Source organism: Aythya marila (assembly GCF_965140915.1).
Source record: "Aythya marila genome assembly, chromosome: 2".
NCBI classification, from domain to species: Eukaryota; Metazoa; Chordata; class Aves; order Anseriformes; family Anatidae; genus Aythya; species Aythya marila.
The window spans coordinates 108351628-108368249 of record NC_139043.1 but is presented as its reverse complement, the minus strand read 5'-3'; the positions used below and the strand labels follow the sequence as shown (position 1 = coordinate 108368249).

The window sequence follows — 16622 nt, the reverse complement described above, 5'->3', positions numbered from 1 at the left end:
GCATTGCAAGTTGAATAGCTTTTTTGTCAACGAAACTGAGGTGATGTGTACGAGAATGGACTGCTAAACCACTGACACTAATTTTAAATGCAGGTCAATGCAATTTTTGTCTCTATTTTTAAGGGGGAAGCCATCACAAGTTGTAATATTTTTAGTACTATTTGCCAAAATGTCTTGTATATACTTTATTATAAAATAGCAATTTTGTAGTTCAAAAATCTACTTAAATGCAATAAATTAAGTTTATACATTCCAGTGGGAAGAGTATTTTCAGAAAGTTGTGGGCTTCATGAGAGCTTGTTCTCCAAATACTTGTTTGAAGAAGGTGACATGTTCTTCACAGTGCTCACCTAAGGGGGCAAAATAAAAGTTTGTTAACATTGGAATTGAGGAACTGAGAAGCAAGATGCTGGAGTTTAATTTACCTTAGTTAAGTAGTAAGTTAAGTAGTAACTTGCATCTTTGATGTATTAGAGTTGAAAAAGTTTTATCAACTTCAAAGCAGTGGAATGCTTTAAGGTATTTCTACTCCTGTGACAGATTGTACTGTGGTAAAGCAGGTGCTTGATCTAGTTCCTCTGTCTGACCTGTGGCCCTGCACCCATTCGAGTTCTCTGTGCTCCAGATTTAAAATCCTGAAATAGGATTCTGAGCTTTTGGACTATCTGGTGACTAACAACATGAGCAGTTTGGCTTGGGTTCTAAAATGAGAGGAACTGTAGCATAAAACAGGCCTTGAGTTTTGTCTGTGGAAGCAGACAGCTGAACACAAAGGCTGCATCTTGGTCCAGCTTCTGGCTTCAGAAGCAAACACTGATGGGAGGTGCCAGCTTTTGCTAAACTAAGTGATGCAGCTACCCAACAAGTTACCTTCACCTGAGAGTTCCTGTTTGGCTTGGAGTTGCTTTACTCTACATGCAGTGTATAGAAAGGGGTAAGGCAAGTTAACTCTGGGAGTATGCTTACAGGTAAGACTAAACTAGACTCCAGCTGAGTCTGTATCAGAAGACAGAACTCAGTGCGTGTTCGCCTCTAAGTGGCACAAGTCTTGGTTCTGTCTGTACAACAAATCACCGGTGTTGCACTGCGTATTGCTTACCTGGTGTGAAGCTAGGGTTTCCTCGTAATCGCTGATTCCTTTGTTCAAAGAATCTGAAGATAGTGTAGAAAAGCATGTCGTCATCTGCTTGTTTTGCTGCGTCAAGGAATTTGCGGGCTGAAATACTGTCATGTCCTCCGATGCCCCTGATGAATCTCAAGGCAGCCAAAACTTGGTGTTTGGACAACAGAACTTCCACTATTTCATCATTTGCCGTGGAAAGCCTCTGAAATCAATCACAGCTGTAAGAGCGTGCTCCTAAGAAATGCTTTAGATGCTAGCTAGTCACGTCAAGCTTGGTCAGGTAAGCTGTTTGTTTGACAAATCTAACCCCAATGTGACACGGCGATACCGCAGTTTGAAATGCTTACTTTTAACATGTCCAGAGAGAGCTGATGTGCAGGAGGGTAAATGCTTTCCAGGGACAGTAACAGACAAGCCTAGGGCAAAAGTAGAAATAACCTTGAAATTCTGAAGCTATTCCCCCCTCTATCACCAGTTTATTGAAGCAGTTTGCCTTACGTACCAAAGGCTTGGAGTCACTGAGCACGTGGTACTGAAGAAACTGATGAAGCATGTAGAACAAGTTGTGTTGGACAAGGGTTTTGATGACCAGCTCGTACAAATAGTGCTGTGAATACAAGAAGACCACCATCAAAGGCAGGTGTACTGGGTCTGGCTGGGATGTTAACTTTCCCTGCAGCAGCCCATACAGTGCTGTGCTCTGCACTTGTAGCTGGAACAGCAGTGTTATCACACCAGTGTTGTGTCTGCTGCTGAGCAGCAGTGGCACAGCATCAGGACTTTCTCTAACCCTCCTAGGGGGTGGGCAAAAAGTGAGAAGAGAAACATCACCAGGGCAGCTGACCTAAACCAACCAAAGGGATATTCCATACCATGTGGTGTCACACTCAGCAATAGAAGGTGGAAACAGGAAGAAGAGGGGAGGGGTGGGCTCTCACTGTGAAAACATTGGTCCTCCTTCCGAACACTGGCTACGTGCTTTGAGGCCCTGCTTCAAGGACGTGGTCAAGCACCACTTGTGTGGGAAGCAGAGAGTAATTTCTTTCCTCTGCACTTCCACATAGCCTTTATTTGTTTTGTTTGTTTGTTTTCCTCCCTTTTTTTCCTTTCCCCCTCCCTTTCCCCTTTCCCTTTTTTTTCCTTTAGTTAAATTGTTTAATTAATAATAATCTTTCCTTAATAATTATTATTTTTTCCCTTTAATTAAATTACCCTTATCTCAACCCATGAGTTGTTCTTTATTTTACTTCCCCTCCTCATCTAAGGAGGGGGAGTGAGAGAACAGTTGTGGTGTTTAGCTGCCTAGCACGGGAAAACCACCACAGCCTGTCTCAACGCTGGTTTTTAGATGTAGAAGGTGGTGGTGGACAGAACTCAAACACATGGACAAGAATGTTTTGATATTCCCTGTAACTTGCGAGAGTGAGGTGCTACAGTTGGTGCTTTACCTGAACTGCAATCTGGAACTGGTTGAGAGAGCGAATATATTCCATCAGGACTGCTATTGTGAACTTGTGAGGTGCTTCCTAGACAAGAAAAAAAGTGTTAGGTAGAACTTCCCTCGCTTTCCCTTCTAGTGACAAGTTAAGACCACGCAAACAGAGAAACAAGATGTTTTAAACCTGGCAGGAATAAAGAGAGCCTCCTGCTTGCTACTTCCAGTAGTCAGCTCAGTTCAGCAGTAGTCTCACAGCAAACCTCTCACTTAGTGTGGACTTACCTTCTTCTCTGTAAATACAGAGAGCACGTGGGTGTACATGTCAGACTGGTCAATAACTGCTTGAGTGCGGACCGGGCGTTTCAGAAGGGGATTACTTCTACTCTGGCCTGCTTCTACGACCTGCAAGGAGAAACCCTTTAAGAACAGCGTAGTCTCGTAGTACAGTTTTAGTTAAATCTTGTCTAGATAGACTGTTTAGAATCGGTTCCCCATTGAAAACGTTTTATTATTGAGCAAACTCATATCTGTGGTTAAGTTATATTGGATGCATTCTGACTGGGGGCTTTCATAATGAAATTGAAAACAAATGGAGTTGCTACTTACATGATCTTAAGGCCAGGAGATAAATGGGCATGCAGTGTTGTGGCAGGCCCACCCACTGAACAGAAATTTTGTATCTGGCTGTGCTACAAGAGCAGAACCTGCTACATTGACAAGAGCTCTGACATGCAGCAGTGTTCAAGAGGTTGTGCAGTGGTATAGTGTGCCAGGAACTCAGGGGTCTGGAACTACTGCAATAATTACAGCTTCGAAGCTGCTTTTTGAACTTCTACCTTCTTTCTTTCTTGCCTACGAGGGTATGGTAGTTGTCTTACTGGAGATGAACTACGTGGAGGTGGAGGGAGAGATGGAGCGTTTAGATGATCTTTGATGTCCCCTCCAACCCATTCTGTGAACTTCCACAGCAGAGTGCTGAACAAGGCCCACATCCCCAAGTTGGGGGGGGAGGAATTGCGTGTTGCACAAGTCTTTCTCCTGTGAGTTTGAGGACTGCAAGGGACTGACCTTAGGGGGAACCTGACTTTCCTAAGTAAAGAACAAGTACTTGGCCTTTTCCACACGATGCAACTTGATATTCCAATAGTGTTTCAAATAGTGTTATCCCATCTCTGCAAGATGCTAACATGGTTTACCATAGTATAGCTTTGCTCAGCTTCCAAGTACTTCTTATATTCGTGATTCAGTTTGTCAAAAACAGTTGCAATCACGGGTAGTGATCCCCTTTCCGGCTCACTGAGCACTGAAAAGATAAAAAAAAAAAAAAAAAAAAAAAAACCTGTGAGGAGAAGTAACAAGGGCTTTAAAGCTATCTTGAAAAAGGTGATCTATGAATTGTATGCTTAACTGAAAATGTTTCTTTAATGTCAGATGTATTTTAACTAAATGGGGGTAGCAGAAAGTTGAATTATTTCATGTTGTTAATTCCTTTAGGGTGGTGACAGACTTGATATGACAAAGCCTGTTTCAGAGCTGATCTCAACTCTAAGACCAGTCCAGCTAACTTGTACAAGTATTTGAGGAGGCAGTGTTGCACTTTCAATACAGGCAAAGCACTTAAACTTACTTTGAGAGCATACAGCCAGGATAACCATTTTGCATTCTTTTCTTTGGAGAAGGAAATCCATTAGTCTTCCTTTATCAAGCAAGAGGTTAACTACAGGCTCAAGCTTCACTTGAAGATTCCAGAGGTAACCTTGAGTTGAAGGAATAAAATAAGCTGAATTGCCATAGAAAACAGGGATATCCACATTATATTTATACCACAAAGGACAATGCAGATTGATTTCCTAAATGTGGTTTAGAGCAGCATAACCCTGATAGGACTTATAAAGGATATGCTCATCCCCAGTTAGCACTGTTAAGAGTAGACATCTTTACTAGGTGCACCTGCTTGGCCACTGTTTCAAGCTGTTTTGTGCACTGAAGGTATAAAGGAGTCACCGGTTTTGAGTCAGAGAGTTAGGTTCCTTGATAATACCATACAGGATATGTTCTGGATTTGTGATGGAAGCAACACTGATTGATTGATAACGTGTTTTGGTTCTTGCTGAGTAGTGTCTACACAGCCAAGATCCTTTCAGCTTCTCAAGTTGGGCTGTCAGCATGGAGGCTAGAGCCACACAAAAAGCCAGGAGTGGATACAGACAAGGCAGGTGGCCCAAACTGACCAAGGAACTATCCGTAACATATTCCATGCTCAACCATAAATGCTGGAGGGAAAGCACGAGGGGACTGAGTTGTGGCCTTTGTTTTCCCCAGTAACTGTTACATGTGCTGAAGCCCTGCTTTCTTTTAAAAATGGAATAGAGAAAACTAATTCCTTATTTCGCTCACATTGCACATGCAGCTTTGGTTTACCTACTGAACTGAATCTCAACCCACACCTTTTCTCACTTCTGTCCTTCTGATTCTCTTCTCCTTTCCACTGGGGAGCAAGCAGCTGGGTGGTACTGAGCTGCCTCCTGACGTTAAACCCCACCAGCTAGCCACCATTTCACAACGAGTTACAGTGTAGTACAGCTCACCTTCACTTGCACTGATGATAATATCAGGTTGAAAGACAATCCATGAAGATGAATCTAAATGTTAAAGTTCAACACCCATTTAAACATTGATTCTAGCTGCTACTGTACTCATAAAATTGTACTGAAGCAGAATGAGTTAACATGCTTGCATTCACTGACACAGCCTTTCTCTTGCAAGATCTTGAAACATCCTTGGATGTTTATCCGGTTTCACGGCGTATTTATCCACTAATTTCACACAAGTAGCTCAAATGACTAAGGAATACTTGCATTACACTGGTATTCCTTATTTATAACTGTGTTAAAGTAGTAAAGGCTCTTATGAAGCATACTACTTCCTCTTGAAGTGGTAAATGAGCTAAATCTAAAGGTAGTGAGTCAGGCTATCATGCTGGTTTTTTCCACGCTTGGTACACAGGAGGCTGACATGAAGAGCACTTAAAGGATACAGAGTTTACACGGAACAGGAGACTGACTTGTTACAGAGGCTGGACCTGCAGAAAAATTAACATCAACTGAAGAACAATAGCAGCCTGGCAGCTCCTGTGCTAACAAAACACAAAGCACAAGCTTACAGGGAAAAGGCAAGTAGAGGTTGTAACGTTCTAGCAGTCCTACAGCAAGCAGACAAAACAAAAAAAGTTACATGCAATTGTGTAACTAGATCATCTGGAAGGAAACCTGACATGCAGGAAATTATGCATGCTGAAGTATTCCATCTCTAATACTGTGACTCCAAATGCAGAGTCTCCTACTTCCTTTATTTACATGTAATTGCTCGTCCTTAAAAAGCGGTGTAGGTTTGTATCTGCTGGTAGTAACCTTTACTCACAGATTTATCACATACTTTCTTATCAGTGATTTCAGAGTTTTGTTGTCAGAGAGCTTTTAAAGTGCAATCGTCCCAAAAGAAGAGTTTTTTTCTGTAGAGAGTGCCACGCCGTTTTGCTATGGGATAGTGGAACTACGCTCAGACTATTTCTAGGTATTAGCAAACAATTTTCAAAATGAAAAATGATCTGCTACACTTTTATTACAGAAGGGCAGAAAGACAATCCAGGAAGAAAAATCTAGAATCATCTTTAGTATTGATGCGAAGCTGATCTTAAACTTGACTCTAAGCCTGAACTGTCTTTCAGCCTCATGATGTGGCCTAGAAAATTAAATAGTTACAACGTAGGCCAGAGAAGCATGAAGTGCTTTGGAGTACACACCAGCTTTTAGAGCTGTGGTCAATGGGGAAAGGACAGGGCATACAAATAGTCTACAACAAAATTTGAAAGATCTTTGCTCTAATACTTTGAAGTACTATAGCAACTGTACAGCTTAAGTAGCATCTTTCCTGTAAGAAGCACGAATTCGGGATAAAAATTTCTTATCAGTTCCTTGCTATTTTCTTTCTTCCCTCATCTTCTCCTTCCTCACTAGGTATCACGGATGCATTAGTAGGCTGAAGCACTCTGGTATGCCAGCTGTTGCGTTTAGACAATGCTGATAATAGGTTAGAGTGTTTATTATATAGCATAATAGTTCTACCTGCTACAGGTATTTGGTAAGGTTGTATTGAGCGAGGTGGAAGTACAAATTGATGGATGGTAGTAGACCCATCAAATTCTCCTTTTAGCTTGATGTCAAATATGACTGAAGTCTGAAAGGGACAAGAGAAATTAGTTTTCACCAAACACAAATTCCCACCCATTTACATGTATTCAGGTCACTTTTCCTATTTTGGAACGGGTTGCCCAGGAAGCTGGTGGAGCCACCATGCCTGATGGTGTTCAAGGAGAGGTTGGACGTGGTGCTTGGGGACACGGTTCAGTGGGTGACATTGGTGGTAGGGGGATGGTTGGACTCGATGATCCTGGAGGGCTTTTCCAACCTTATTGAGTCAGATTTCCATGTTTTGTTCTGCATAACAACATCATGTCAACCTCACTGCTTAGTTATGGACTCTAGAAATTGAGAAAAAATCTGCACCCACCTATGATATCCTCATACTCACACCATTCAGTCTTGTTAAATAAACAGCTTACTAACGTTTTCACCCTGCATGGACAACAGTCGTAGTGAAAACCTCACATGGTGGAAATCTGCTTCAGTGCCAATGAGACGTGACTTGGCAGCTACCCTACTCAGTGTGGTATTGGTTTTGTAGGTTGATACAGCCATATTTATTCTCCAGCATAAGATCATGTGTGTTCCTATAAGTTTTCACAGACCTGGGCTTTCAAACTAAACGTTTTTTGTCATAGAAACTGATCGTTCACATTTTTGTGATACAAGAAGTTCCCAGGATTAATAATTTAGCATCCAATTTAGCTCTGCCTCTCGACAATGCCTCAAAAACCTACACAATGCAGCGGAATATCACAGTAAAATAATAATAATAAAAAAAAGGACAAAAAAAGAGGCATTAGAAAAAAAACTGATGAAGTGTTATTCCCAACAAGGTCAAGGGTAAGTTTGAATCTTCTACCTTTATGGTGTTTCTTCCCCTGCAAGTACTCTGGCTTTCAGCAGTGCTAAGAACACACAGATATTTTCTAGAGCTAACGTGTATAGTTATGAAAGTGTCCAACTTTTGGAAGTTAGGACAAGAAAATATAAACAAATCAGACCTCGGTATCCTGATGATGTACTACCACCAAGTTATCCACGACATTTAGTGCAAACTTTCCAGTTCTGTTGAGCTTTAAAATGTGCGTCTTCTTACAGGAGCCCTCTCTATGGAAATACAGAGGAGCTGGTCAGTAAGCCTGTTCAGAACAGAAAAGCAGAAGTCTCTTACACACAGAACTGCCCTGAAAGTTCTTTATTCTGCTCTTACCTTGGCAAGTGATAGAGGACTACTTCTGCTCCTGTACTATTGGAAGTCCTTGAGTGATGCCGCAAATAGAGAACATAAAGCTGCCCGTATCTGATGAGACAACAGGATCAAAACATTATTTGACAACCAAGAGCTGGGAAGGAGATGAGACCTAGGACATCCTTTCTGAAACAAAGGCATAAAGCTGTCTTACTCTAACGTCCTGTTAGAACCATGTTTTAGAATAACAGAGATGAGATTACCTAAGTCAAACGAGCAATTAAAAGTGAAAGACTTGGTAAATCACAACACAGTCTACCCACATGCAAATTAGACATAAGACTACCTCTATCAGCACATCAGCTCAAAAATGAAATGTTCTCAAGATATCTGTACTAATCAAGAACAATTTCATGTAAGACTCCTCAGTTTGCATCTCATCCCCACCCTGCCTCAGGAGAGTTGTTTAGACTCTTTCTTCAAGGCAGTAACCAAAGCCCTTTAAAGCAGGAGTACTGCTAAAACAAGAAACAAGTGCAACCGTGTTACCATTCTTGTCTTCTCAGAGCCTCCCCCAACTCTCCTACTTTTCCAAGGAAAGAAAAGGCTCAATTAGTCAGATACATACATTGTAGCCATGGCAATATCTCTTTCAGAAAGGCTGAGCTTGGAGGACTTGGGTGCTGCAGGTAACTCAATTTCAAATTTTGATAGTTTTGACATTGTTCCACTCTGTTCAACAGAAACAACAACAACAAGCAGAAATCCAACATTAAGACTTGAAACTGGAAGGTGGCCTTGACTAAGAGTTAGTCAAAGGTTAGATGAATAGCACCCCCGTGAGGGGAAGAACAGTGATAGCTGAAAAGAAAGATGACTGACACCTTTCTACTGGGATCCTAAACAAATACTTAAGATACCACAGTATCATCTTGTTATTGTAACATCAGCTCCAGCTAGAAAAACATTTCAATCTTAGTTAAGGCAACACAAATTTGTATGCAAATCCCAATGAAATTGGCTTGGAGATCTCAAACCTAAGTTCTCTCAACTTCCTCCTTCACAGTGAAAGGTGCTCCAACTCTTGAATAGCTGCTTACTGGGAAGGGGAAAAATACCAGTAATTCCTATCAGTCACAGTCTCCTTTTGTTCCTACTAGCTCCAGAATCTGCATTAAACTGAGAGCATATCCTTGTTCCCACTCAAGGTTTCCTCCTCTCTTCCTCTTTTTGCATGGAATTTAAGCAAATTTTCAGAGTTGTTGAAACTTCTGAGTTTCACCATTCTCATTAACTCGTTCTTGAGTGTGATATGCAAATACTACAGAAATTTCTTCTTTGCTAGAGCTTTATTTTCAAGGGATTATTTTAGCACAGTACTTTTCTCAGGAAATCTTTATAGACTACTATCTGAACACAAAGTAAAAGTTATTTAGCTACAACTTGACACGAAATATGAAGGAGAGGGAAGCACAAAGTCCTCACAAAGAAAGCAGTGGAAGTATGTTCCACCTAGAGAACCAAGCGAGTATTACTTCAGGATCCAGTCAAGATCCTACATGAGATCAACACAAACCAAGAAAACCATCTGAATATGCTTCTTTTTAAGTATGCTGCCTTAGACTACCATAGCAATGTGTAAGCCCTTAAAAGAAACAAGATGAAGCCAGTAGTTTTGTTCTTCGTTTTCTCTAAATCTTCTTACTGTACAATTAACTTAAAGAAAATTCTAACTTTCACTGCAGTGTTTTTCCAAGCCATAATGAGAAATATTTTCACGGGAACCCTTACTGTTGCCCACAGGGAAGAGCACCAAGAAAAATAAATAGGGTAAACCTAGCCCTATGCTAGGGTAAACCATGCTTGGAACAATAACTGTTTCTTAAGCACTACATTTTTATTTTTCAAGTTCATCCACTCGCATGTAGAAGGATATAGTTAAAATTGTAAGTGAAAGGCCCTTATTTTTAGTTTATAATGCTAGAGAGTTCAAATGCCCACATAAAAATAAAAGATTTACATAAATGAAAAAAAGAGATCTTGAAGAATACTTAAGTTGGCAAGTACTGTGTCACTGATTTTATGTCAATGATTTTCTGTTCCCCTTTCTCAACAGGAACTGCCCAACGTTAGCTCAGTACACTTCTTTCCAAAGAGGACATAAGGAAAAAGTGAATTAATTTCATAATTTGTTGCCTAGGATCTAGCTTATAGATTTTGCTTTGTTCTTTGCTTATTGTCATGTAAAGATGTAAACATGTACCTCTCGGAAGAAATACAGGAAAAGCAAGAGAATGCTTGAATGAAGTAGCAACCTTAAAAAAAGCAAGCACTCAAAACAAAAGAAAGTGTGGAACACAGCCCTTTACCTTGAAATAGAATGGCTGCAGGACATTGCCAAGGACAGTGGTTGACAAAAGAATAACAGAGCTCTCTGGACAGTACATGTACCAGTTGACATTGATACTCTGATTCTTCAGAAGTTTTAAACTTCGTTTCTCTGGTAGTACCTGGAAGTGTGAAATAGTACCATTATATAAATATCAGGATTCCAACAGCATAAACAGCATAGAATTCTGGAGAAGTTTACCATATCCCTCATCACCAGTGAGGGCTGCTTATTCTTTAGATTTCTCAAAAAACACATGCAGAGGTAATTTAAAAAAAACACACAGGCTACCTCAGACAATTAATTGACCAATGTAAAAGGAAGCTACCAATTTGCAGAAGGATATCACTATCCTAATCAACATTTGTTCTTCATTGCATTTGAAAGCATGCACACATGTTCCTTGATCACAGAATGGCCAAGGTTGACAGCGACCTTGGAAGATCATCTCGTCCAAAATGCTGATTTGTTCTGCATGAAGTAGTATTTCACATTAAATTTATAAATTTGTTTCTATACTTGCCAAGAGCACATCAATCTTGAGTTCTCAATACTTTACTGAGAACTCCTTTATAGAGGACCTTTATTATATGCACTACATTACCTGTTAGGTTTCCCTCACTCTGAAAAAAAGTATTTACCTTAAAGTAGTCTAAACAAAAGAGCAGTGCTTTTTTAAAGAGCATTTTCTCAGTTTGAAAGCTAGAAGAAAATAATTCAAAGATATGGGAAGAAATTAAGATCTTCTGACTTCTAAATGTGTCTAACCTACAGGAGTTGTTTGCATTACCTGATAGAATTCAATTCCTTGATCTGTGATGAAGACGATTTCTGTTGAACTTGTCCAGCAGAATCCTAGAATATTGGCATTCTTGGTCTTTTAACAAACAAGCAAACAAGAACTTTTACTCGGAAAAAGTAACTATTCAGGTAAGCTAATATTATTAATGAAGAATGTGAGATCAAAGGCCTTTTAGTTATCCAGTCACTAGAGTTCACGCACTTGGCAGCTGAACACCCAATATACATCAGCTGTTTTTGTCGAAGACTCCCAAAACCATGTATGAACGTAACTACCCTGTGACTTGAACTTTTGGTAGCATGTAAAATTTACAAGTTTATTACACAGTCAATTTTTCTTCTCCCCTAACAGACGACCAAGTTCTTCAGGTTCAAACCATACTGCCAATTCAAGTAATTCTTGGCAAGAAAAGCCTGTTCCTTCCAGTGACAGAAACAAAGAACCAAGATGTCCCATGACTACACTCAGAACTCCGTCATAAATCCTTGCTATAATGCTTTACTCAAATGCATAATCCTCAATAATGAAGCAGAGAGTGCTTTAAAGCCCATGAGAACAAAGGAATCTTTGCAAATCCCAACGTTTAAAAAATTTACTTTGGCATTCTATTACCCCACACTGTATTTTCTTAGTTAACGACTGGAAAGTACCAAGGACAGAAGCAGCTGGTTCTCATAAACCGATCATCAAGAAACGAGAAGGGTTGTTTAACAACACCAGAGAGTAAGCTGTTAGTAGTTTGCGTACTCTATCACTGATCAGTAAAATTAGGGCAAAACATCAGAATTAACATGTCTTGATATAATTACTTTAAAAAAAAAAAAAAAAAAATACAAAACACCACCACCAACTAATCAGCTCTTCGTTTCTTTTCCTCCCCAAACCTTGACATGTGTTGCTTTCACAACATTTCCAGTTCCTTCTAGGAAAGAATTAGAGTGACTGAAGCAGGAAGGGTTGTAGGTTTTTCTGTGGCATTGTTAATACCTGTTAATTTACCTCAATTCAGACAGACAGTAGTGACTACCTATCTCTTACTTCACTTTAGTGTTTTGGAAGGTATCTCAATTAGTTCTCTTTTAGAGACCAGCAGCATAATTAACATTAGAGTTTCACCTAGGCCTATAAGCTTTGAACGTTTATTTACCTTACATTCCTGTGTATATTCTAGCTGAGGGCTGTCTGGAATAAAATTCAAGAAATCCTGCAACAACACACATGAAACACATCAGCAGTTGTGAAGCACAGAATACTATACGTACAAGAGAACAGATATTAGATGATCAAGTTATTTTGGATGAGATACGTAGAAATAAGCTTGATTTAATATATTCTACTGCACCACAGCCAGTAACTCTTTATAGGAACCAGCTCCACCCCTCCACCTTCCTTAAAGGATGATACCCACAGAAGAATAACATTGCCTGGCAGCTGCTCAGCCTCTCAGGTTGAGAGGAACTTTCACTACAGCTGTTGACAGCCACCAAACTCAGCGTTGAGTTTGACAGCCTGTTGACACCCTCTCAAACTTCAGCCTCAGAGACTTCTACTCCGGTACTGTAAGTACTAGAGTTCCAGCTCCAATTCCCTTCCTGTCTGCAGGGCGCAGGAGTCTTACCACGCTTTTCGATGTTCTCTGCACAGCCAGTATCTTGTTTCCCAAGGAAAACTTGATGCATTTTACTTCACCCTTGTCTTCCATTCTATATAGGAAGAAAAAGAGGTTGTGTGAACACTGCCTAAAATAGTTTGTTACAGAATTCTGTAATACACCCTCAAAATAAGGAGGAGACAGAAAAGTGTAAAGCAAATACTTTTGAACATAACTTCGGAGAGTTGCTGGACACGTACAGGATTCAGAAGTTGGCAAGATAACAGCAGTTCACTCCTCAGAAGTGCTGAACACATCCATGACAAAAACATGGCTGGGAATGCAAACTAGCACCTGAAGTTACTAGAGCTGCTCAGCTCCGTTGGCCTGCGATGGGGAATTGAAAGACTGCAGAACTATTCAAACCTGCAGTCTTGTCTCTGTCCCAGGACAACTGCTAATGGACACAAGGCTACTCACTTCCCCACTAAGATTCATCCTCTAGAAGAACTTCTGAAATTAAAGTGGGAATGAGGTTAACAGCACAGTAAACAAATTGCTTCCTCCACACCTGGTTTTAGGCAGCCTTTGAGTAAAAGAGTACTTCCTAACACACAGGCAGCAGAGTACAGAGAGCCGTCACTTTTAACATAGGCATTTATAAAATAGTTTCATTAAAAATATTGCTGTCAGATTCTGGGGGAAGGGGGTGGGAATGACTTTCAACAAGAAAGAGAAGATAAAAATAAACCAAATCAAATTAAAAAAAAAAAAAGAAACAAAAACCAAGAAATCCAGAAGTCAAAAATAAGATGCTTGAATCACTGGCAGGAAATTCAGAAGCTAGAGTTCTCTGCACTCTTAGGTTTACCTCATTTTCTTTAGCTTGCTAAACCACATCCTTGGAAAAGTGGCAGCTGCTGTAAGCATCACAAGATTGAAGCCCAATAATCTCTCACATTTACAACATGTTTTAATGAAATATTGCTGTTACAGAAAAAGCCACAGCTTTGTTGTTTTTTGTTTTTTTTGTTTGTTTTTTGTTTTTTTTTTGTTTGTTTTGTTTTGTTTTTTTTTTTCAGAAGACTATAGATTCATAAGAGAAAAGCATGCCATCTCAATTACAAGAAGATTATGTCTAAGAACAAAATAGAAAGACAATCACAACTACTTTTAAGTTTTATGCTGGGAATACAGTAGATCAGGACTAAATACCACATAATTTTAAGACCTCAGAATACTATTCTAAGACAATACAAGTGAAGGTGCCTTACCTGAATGAAATGGGATTTCTGTCCTCCAAGCCTTTAACAACAACTCCTGTAGCTCCACCAGATCGAACAGCAAAAACCTATTACAAAGGGAAAAATCCATTATTTTCTCTGGAGCTCTAAGTTTACATAGGTACTTACACAACACTGTAGGCATTTTCTGAACTGCTGGGCAAGAAAAATGCAGAAGCAGTTTGTATAAGCTTTTTTTATTTGTTTTGTATATTCTTACTTACCTAATTCAGGTATTACTAAAAAGAATTACCTAAGAGCAGGGCATTGTTTAAGGAAAACAGCTTGGGGACTGGGAAGGGACGAACCACAACTCGCTGGCCCAGAAGGATGATCTTGTCAGAACATGTCAGTAGATAGGAATACGCTAATAGTCATCTGCAGTTTTGCCTGTACCTAAGAAGTGTCAGCTGACTTGCACTAACAACCTAAGGATTTCTTTAGCACAACTGCTTAGCCATTTGTGTGTAACCTGCTAGATATATACTGCTTGTCAACTAGAATAAGCTAACAGTAAGATGAAAAAATCATGCTCTACAAACTTCAGCTGGCTTATAAAAAAAAAAAAAAAAAAGGCAGATGCCTTATTGTTATAGTCTTGGAATAATGACATAACGATATACTGTTTCGTAATATTAACCACGCTGATGGTGCAGTACGCTCATGCAGGAATACAGGTTTCAAGGCTATAAACTGCAAGCAAGTCCATAGTCTCACCATAATGATAAAATAAAAAAAAAAAACATTTGTAAATACTTTTAATATTGATGTAGATAGAAAACGAAGGTCACTTTCTTTTCCTTTGTGCAAGACGAGAAGACAGCAAGGAACAAGCTCTCAGAAGGGGAAAATAGTCATTGAAATGATAGAGGGGTAGAGATGATTTAGATATACACTGGAAATTAAACAATTTTAGATTAGCAAGAAAAAGATAGAGAATTAAAGTTACAATTGAAAATAAGTTGGTTTTGAGAGGGCTTGACATCCACATTATGATCCAGTGCCTCCAGACAAGTGCGCTTCCACGCTCATATTTCAACCGTCCCTTGAAACGTACGTTAAGTATAATGGTTTATAGAGGAAAAAGGACCCCAATAAGCCTGAATATGGAACAGCAGCAATAAATTCATAACAAAAATGTTGCACACACACACACACACACGGTGCCATTTGTGTGGGGAAGAAAGCCTGCACATTTCAAGCCAGCCACCAGCATCAGGTCAGGCTCAGCCGCCGAACCGAGAAACTAAAAGGGGGGGGGGGGGGGGGAAATATTTAAAAAAGGGACCAAAATAAATACAAAGGGCGTCAGGAAAGCCCCCCGCCGCACCCACCTGCTTGTTGGCCTCGTCGAAGAAGACGCAGTTGACGGGGTTGGCCTTCTCGAAGTGCACGGGCCGGCCGCACAGCGCCAGGTAGCAGCCGCCGCCACCGCCACCGCCCCGGCTCTCGCCGCCGCCGCCGCCATCTTCTCCCCCCAGCGCCCCGTCCTCCTCCTCCCCCCGCGGCGGCGGCTCGCGGCTCATGGCGGCCGCACCAACGGTCCCCAACGGTCCTCAACCGTCCCCAACGGTCCCCGGCCGGCCGGGCGGCCGCTTCCTGTTTACACCGCCTGGCCGCATGACGCGGGAGCGGCCCGCCTCACGGGCGGTGCTGCCGCCATCTTGGGGGGGGGGGGGGGTAGGGGGGCTGTGAGGGGCCGCCTCTGCCTCAGGTGCGGAGCGTGCTCAAGCGGTTTTTTTGTGTTTTTTTTTTTTTTTTTTTTTGTGTTTACCGTCCCCCTATTACCAATGTCACCCACGGAACCATGTCCCCAAGCACCACGTCCAACCTTTCCTTGAACACCCCCAGGGATGGTGACTCCACCGCCTCCCTGGGCAACCCGTCCCAGTGCCTGGCTGCTCTTTCTGAGGAGAAATGGCTCCTCATCTCCAACCTGAACCTCCCCTGGCACAACTTGAGGCCATTCCCTCTGGTCCCATCACTAGTACAGTCTCAAAGAAAATTGAGACTGAGCAGATTTTACTGCAGGACATTCAGGCAATATAATCAGGCCCACCAGCTTCAACTCACAGGCTCAAGGACCATCACTTCATTTTTTTATATTTTATTAAATCTGTTCTAAGCAGATTTTATAAAGAAGTTAAAAACAGACATACCAACTGAGGCTTCTACTCAAGCACAACAGAACAAGTCTCCTGTTTCAAAATCACATCTCAGAAAACGCACCCCTGCTTTCCAGTTATTTGTGCTCTCTTCCTCTCGCTTCCAGTGCAAACATCCCTACGGATCTAACATCCTTCCTTGACGAGAATGCTGTAACGTAGTAGATAGCTGCTTTGAAATAAATGTTTGTTTCCCTAAGAAATATTAGAAGTACTTAGACTTTTAATAAGTCTAGAATATTAATATTTTTCTTTTTAAATACCTTACCCTCTGAATGCTCTGAGGAAGGTTGGGTTGTATGTGCCAACAGCAGGCTCCAGTCTTCCTGAAGGTGTTAGGTAACTGTGGCACTCCACATCCGTACGTAATTCTGTTCGTTCCCTGATGTCTTTATTTTGGGCAACTGTTTCACTGAGTGGTGAAGACATATCCACAA

The 16622-nt window shown here is 40.9% G+C and overlaps 1 protein-coding gene across 1 annotated transcript; it reads right to left on the bottom strand.

Annotated features, from left to right (window-relative positions):
* Positions 1-212: 212 nt before the first annotated feature.
* On the bottom strand, positions 213-15606 carry RMC1 (regulator of MON1-CCZ1). Its single transcript, XM_082753354.1, has 20 exons — positions 15355-15606; positions 14012-14088; positions 12765-12849; positions 12294-12350; positions 11135-11221; positions 10325-10465; positions 8584-8687; positions 7977-8066; positions 7768-7873; positions 6686-6797; positions 5599-5643; positions 5150-5203; positions 4189-4317; positions 3758-3864; positions 2844-2963; positions 2572-2649; positions 1626-1730; positions 1471-1539; positions 1100-1325; positions 213-350 (listed from the first exon to the last, which is right to left on the bottom strand). Exons 1-20 carry the CDS (start codon positions 15544-15546, stop codon positions 271-273), a joined length of 2064 nt encoding a protein of 687 aa, XP_082609480.1. The 5' UTR covers positions 15547-15606; the 3' UTR covers positions 213-270.
* Between the last annotated feature and the right edge of the window lie 1016 nt (positions 15607-16622).

Coding starts and splice junctions, on each gene's coding strand:
- RMC1 (XM_082753354.1), bottom strand. CDS start 15,546: ATGAGCCGCGAGCCGCCGCCGCGGGGGGAGGAGGAGGACGGGGCGCTG. Junction 10,466..11,134: donor AAGGAATTGAATTCTATCAG/GTAATGCAAACA, acceptor TCACACTTCCAG/GTACTACCAGAGAAACGAAG. Junction 1,540..1,625: donor TCAGTGACTCCAAGCCTTTG/GTACGTAAGGCA, acceptor CTTTTGCCCTAG/GCTTGTCTGTTACTGTCCCT.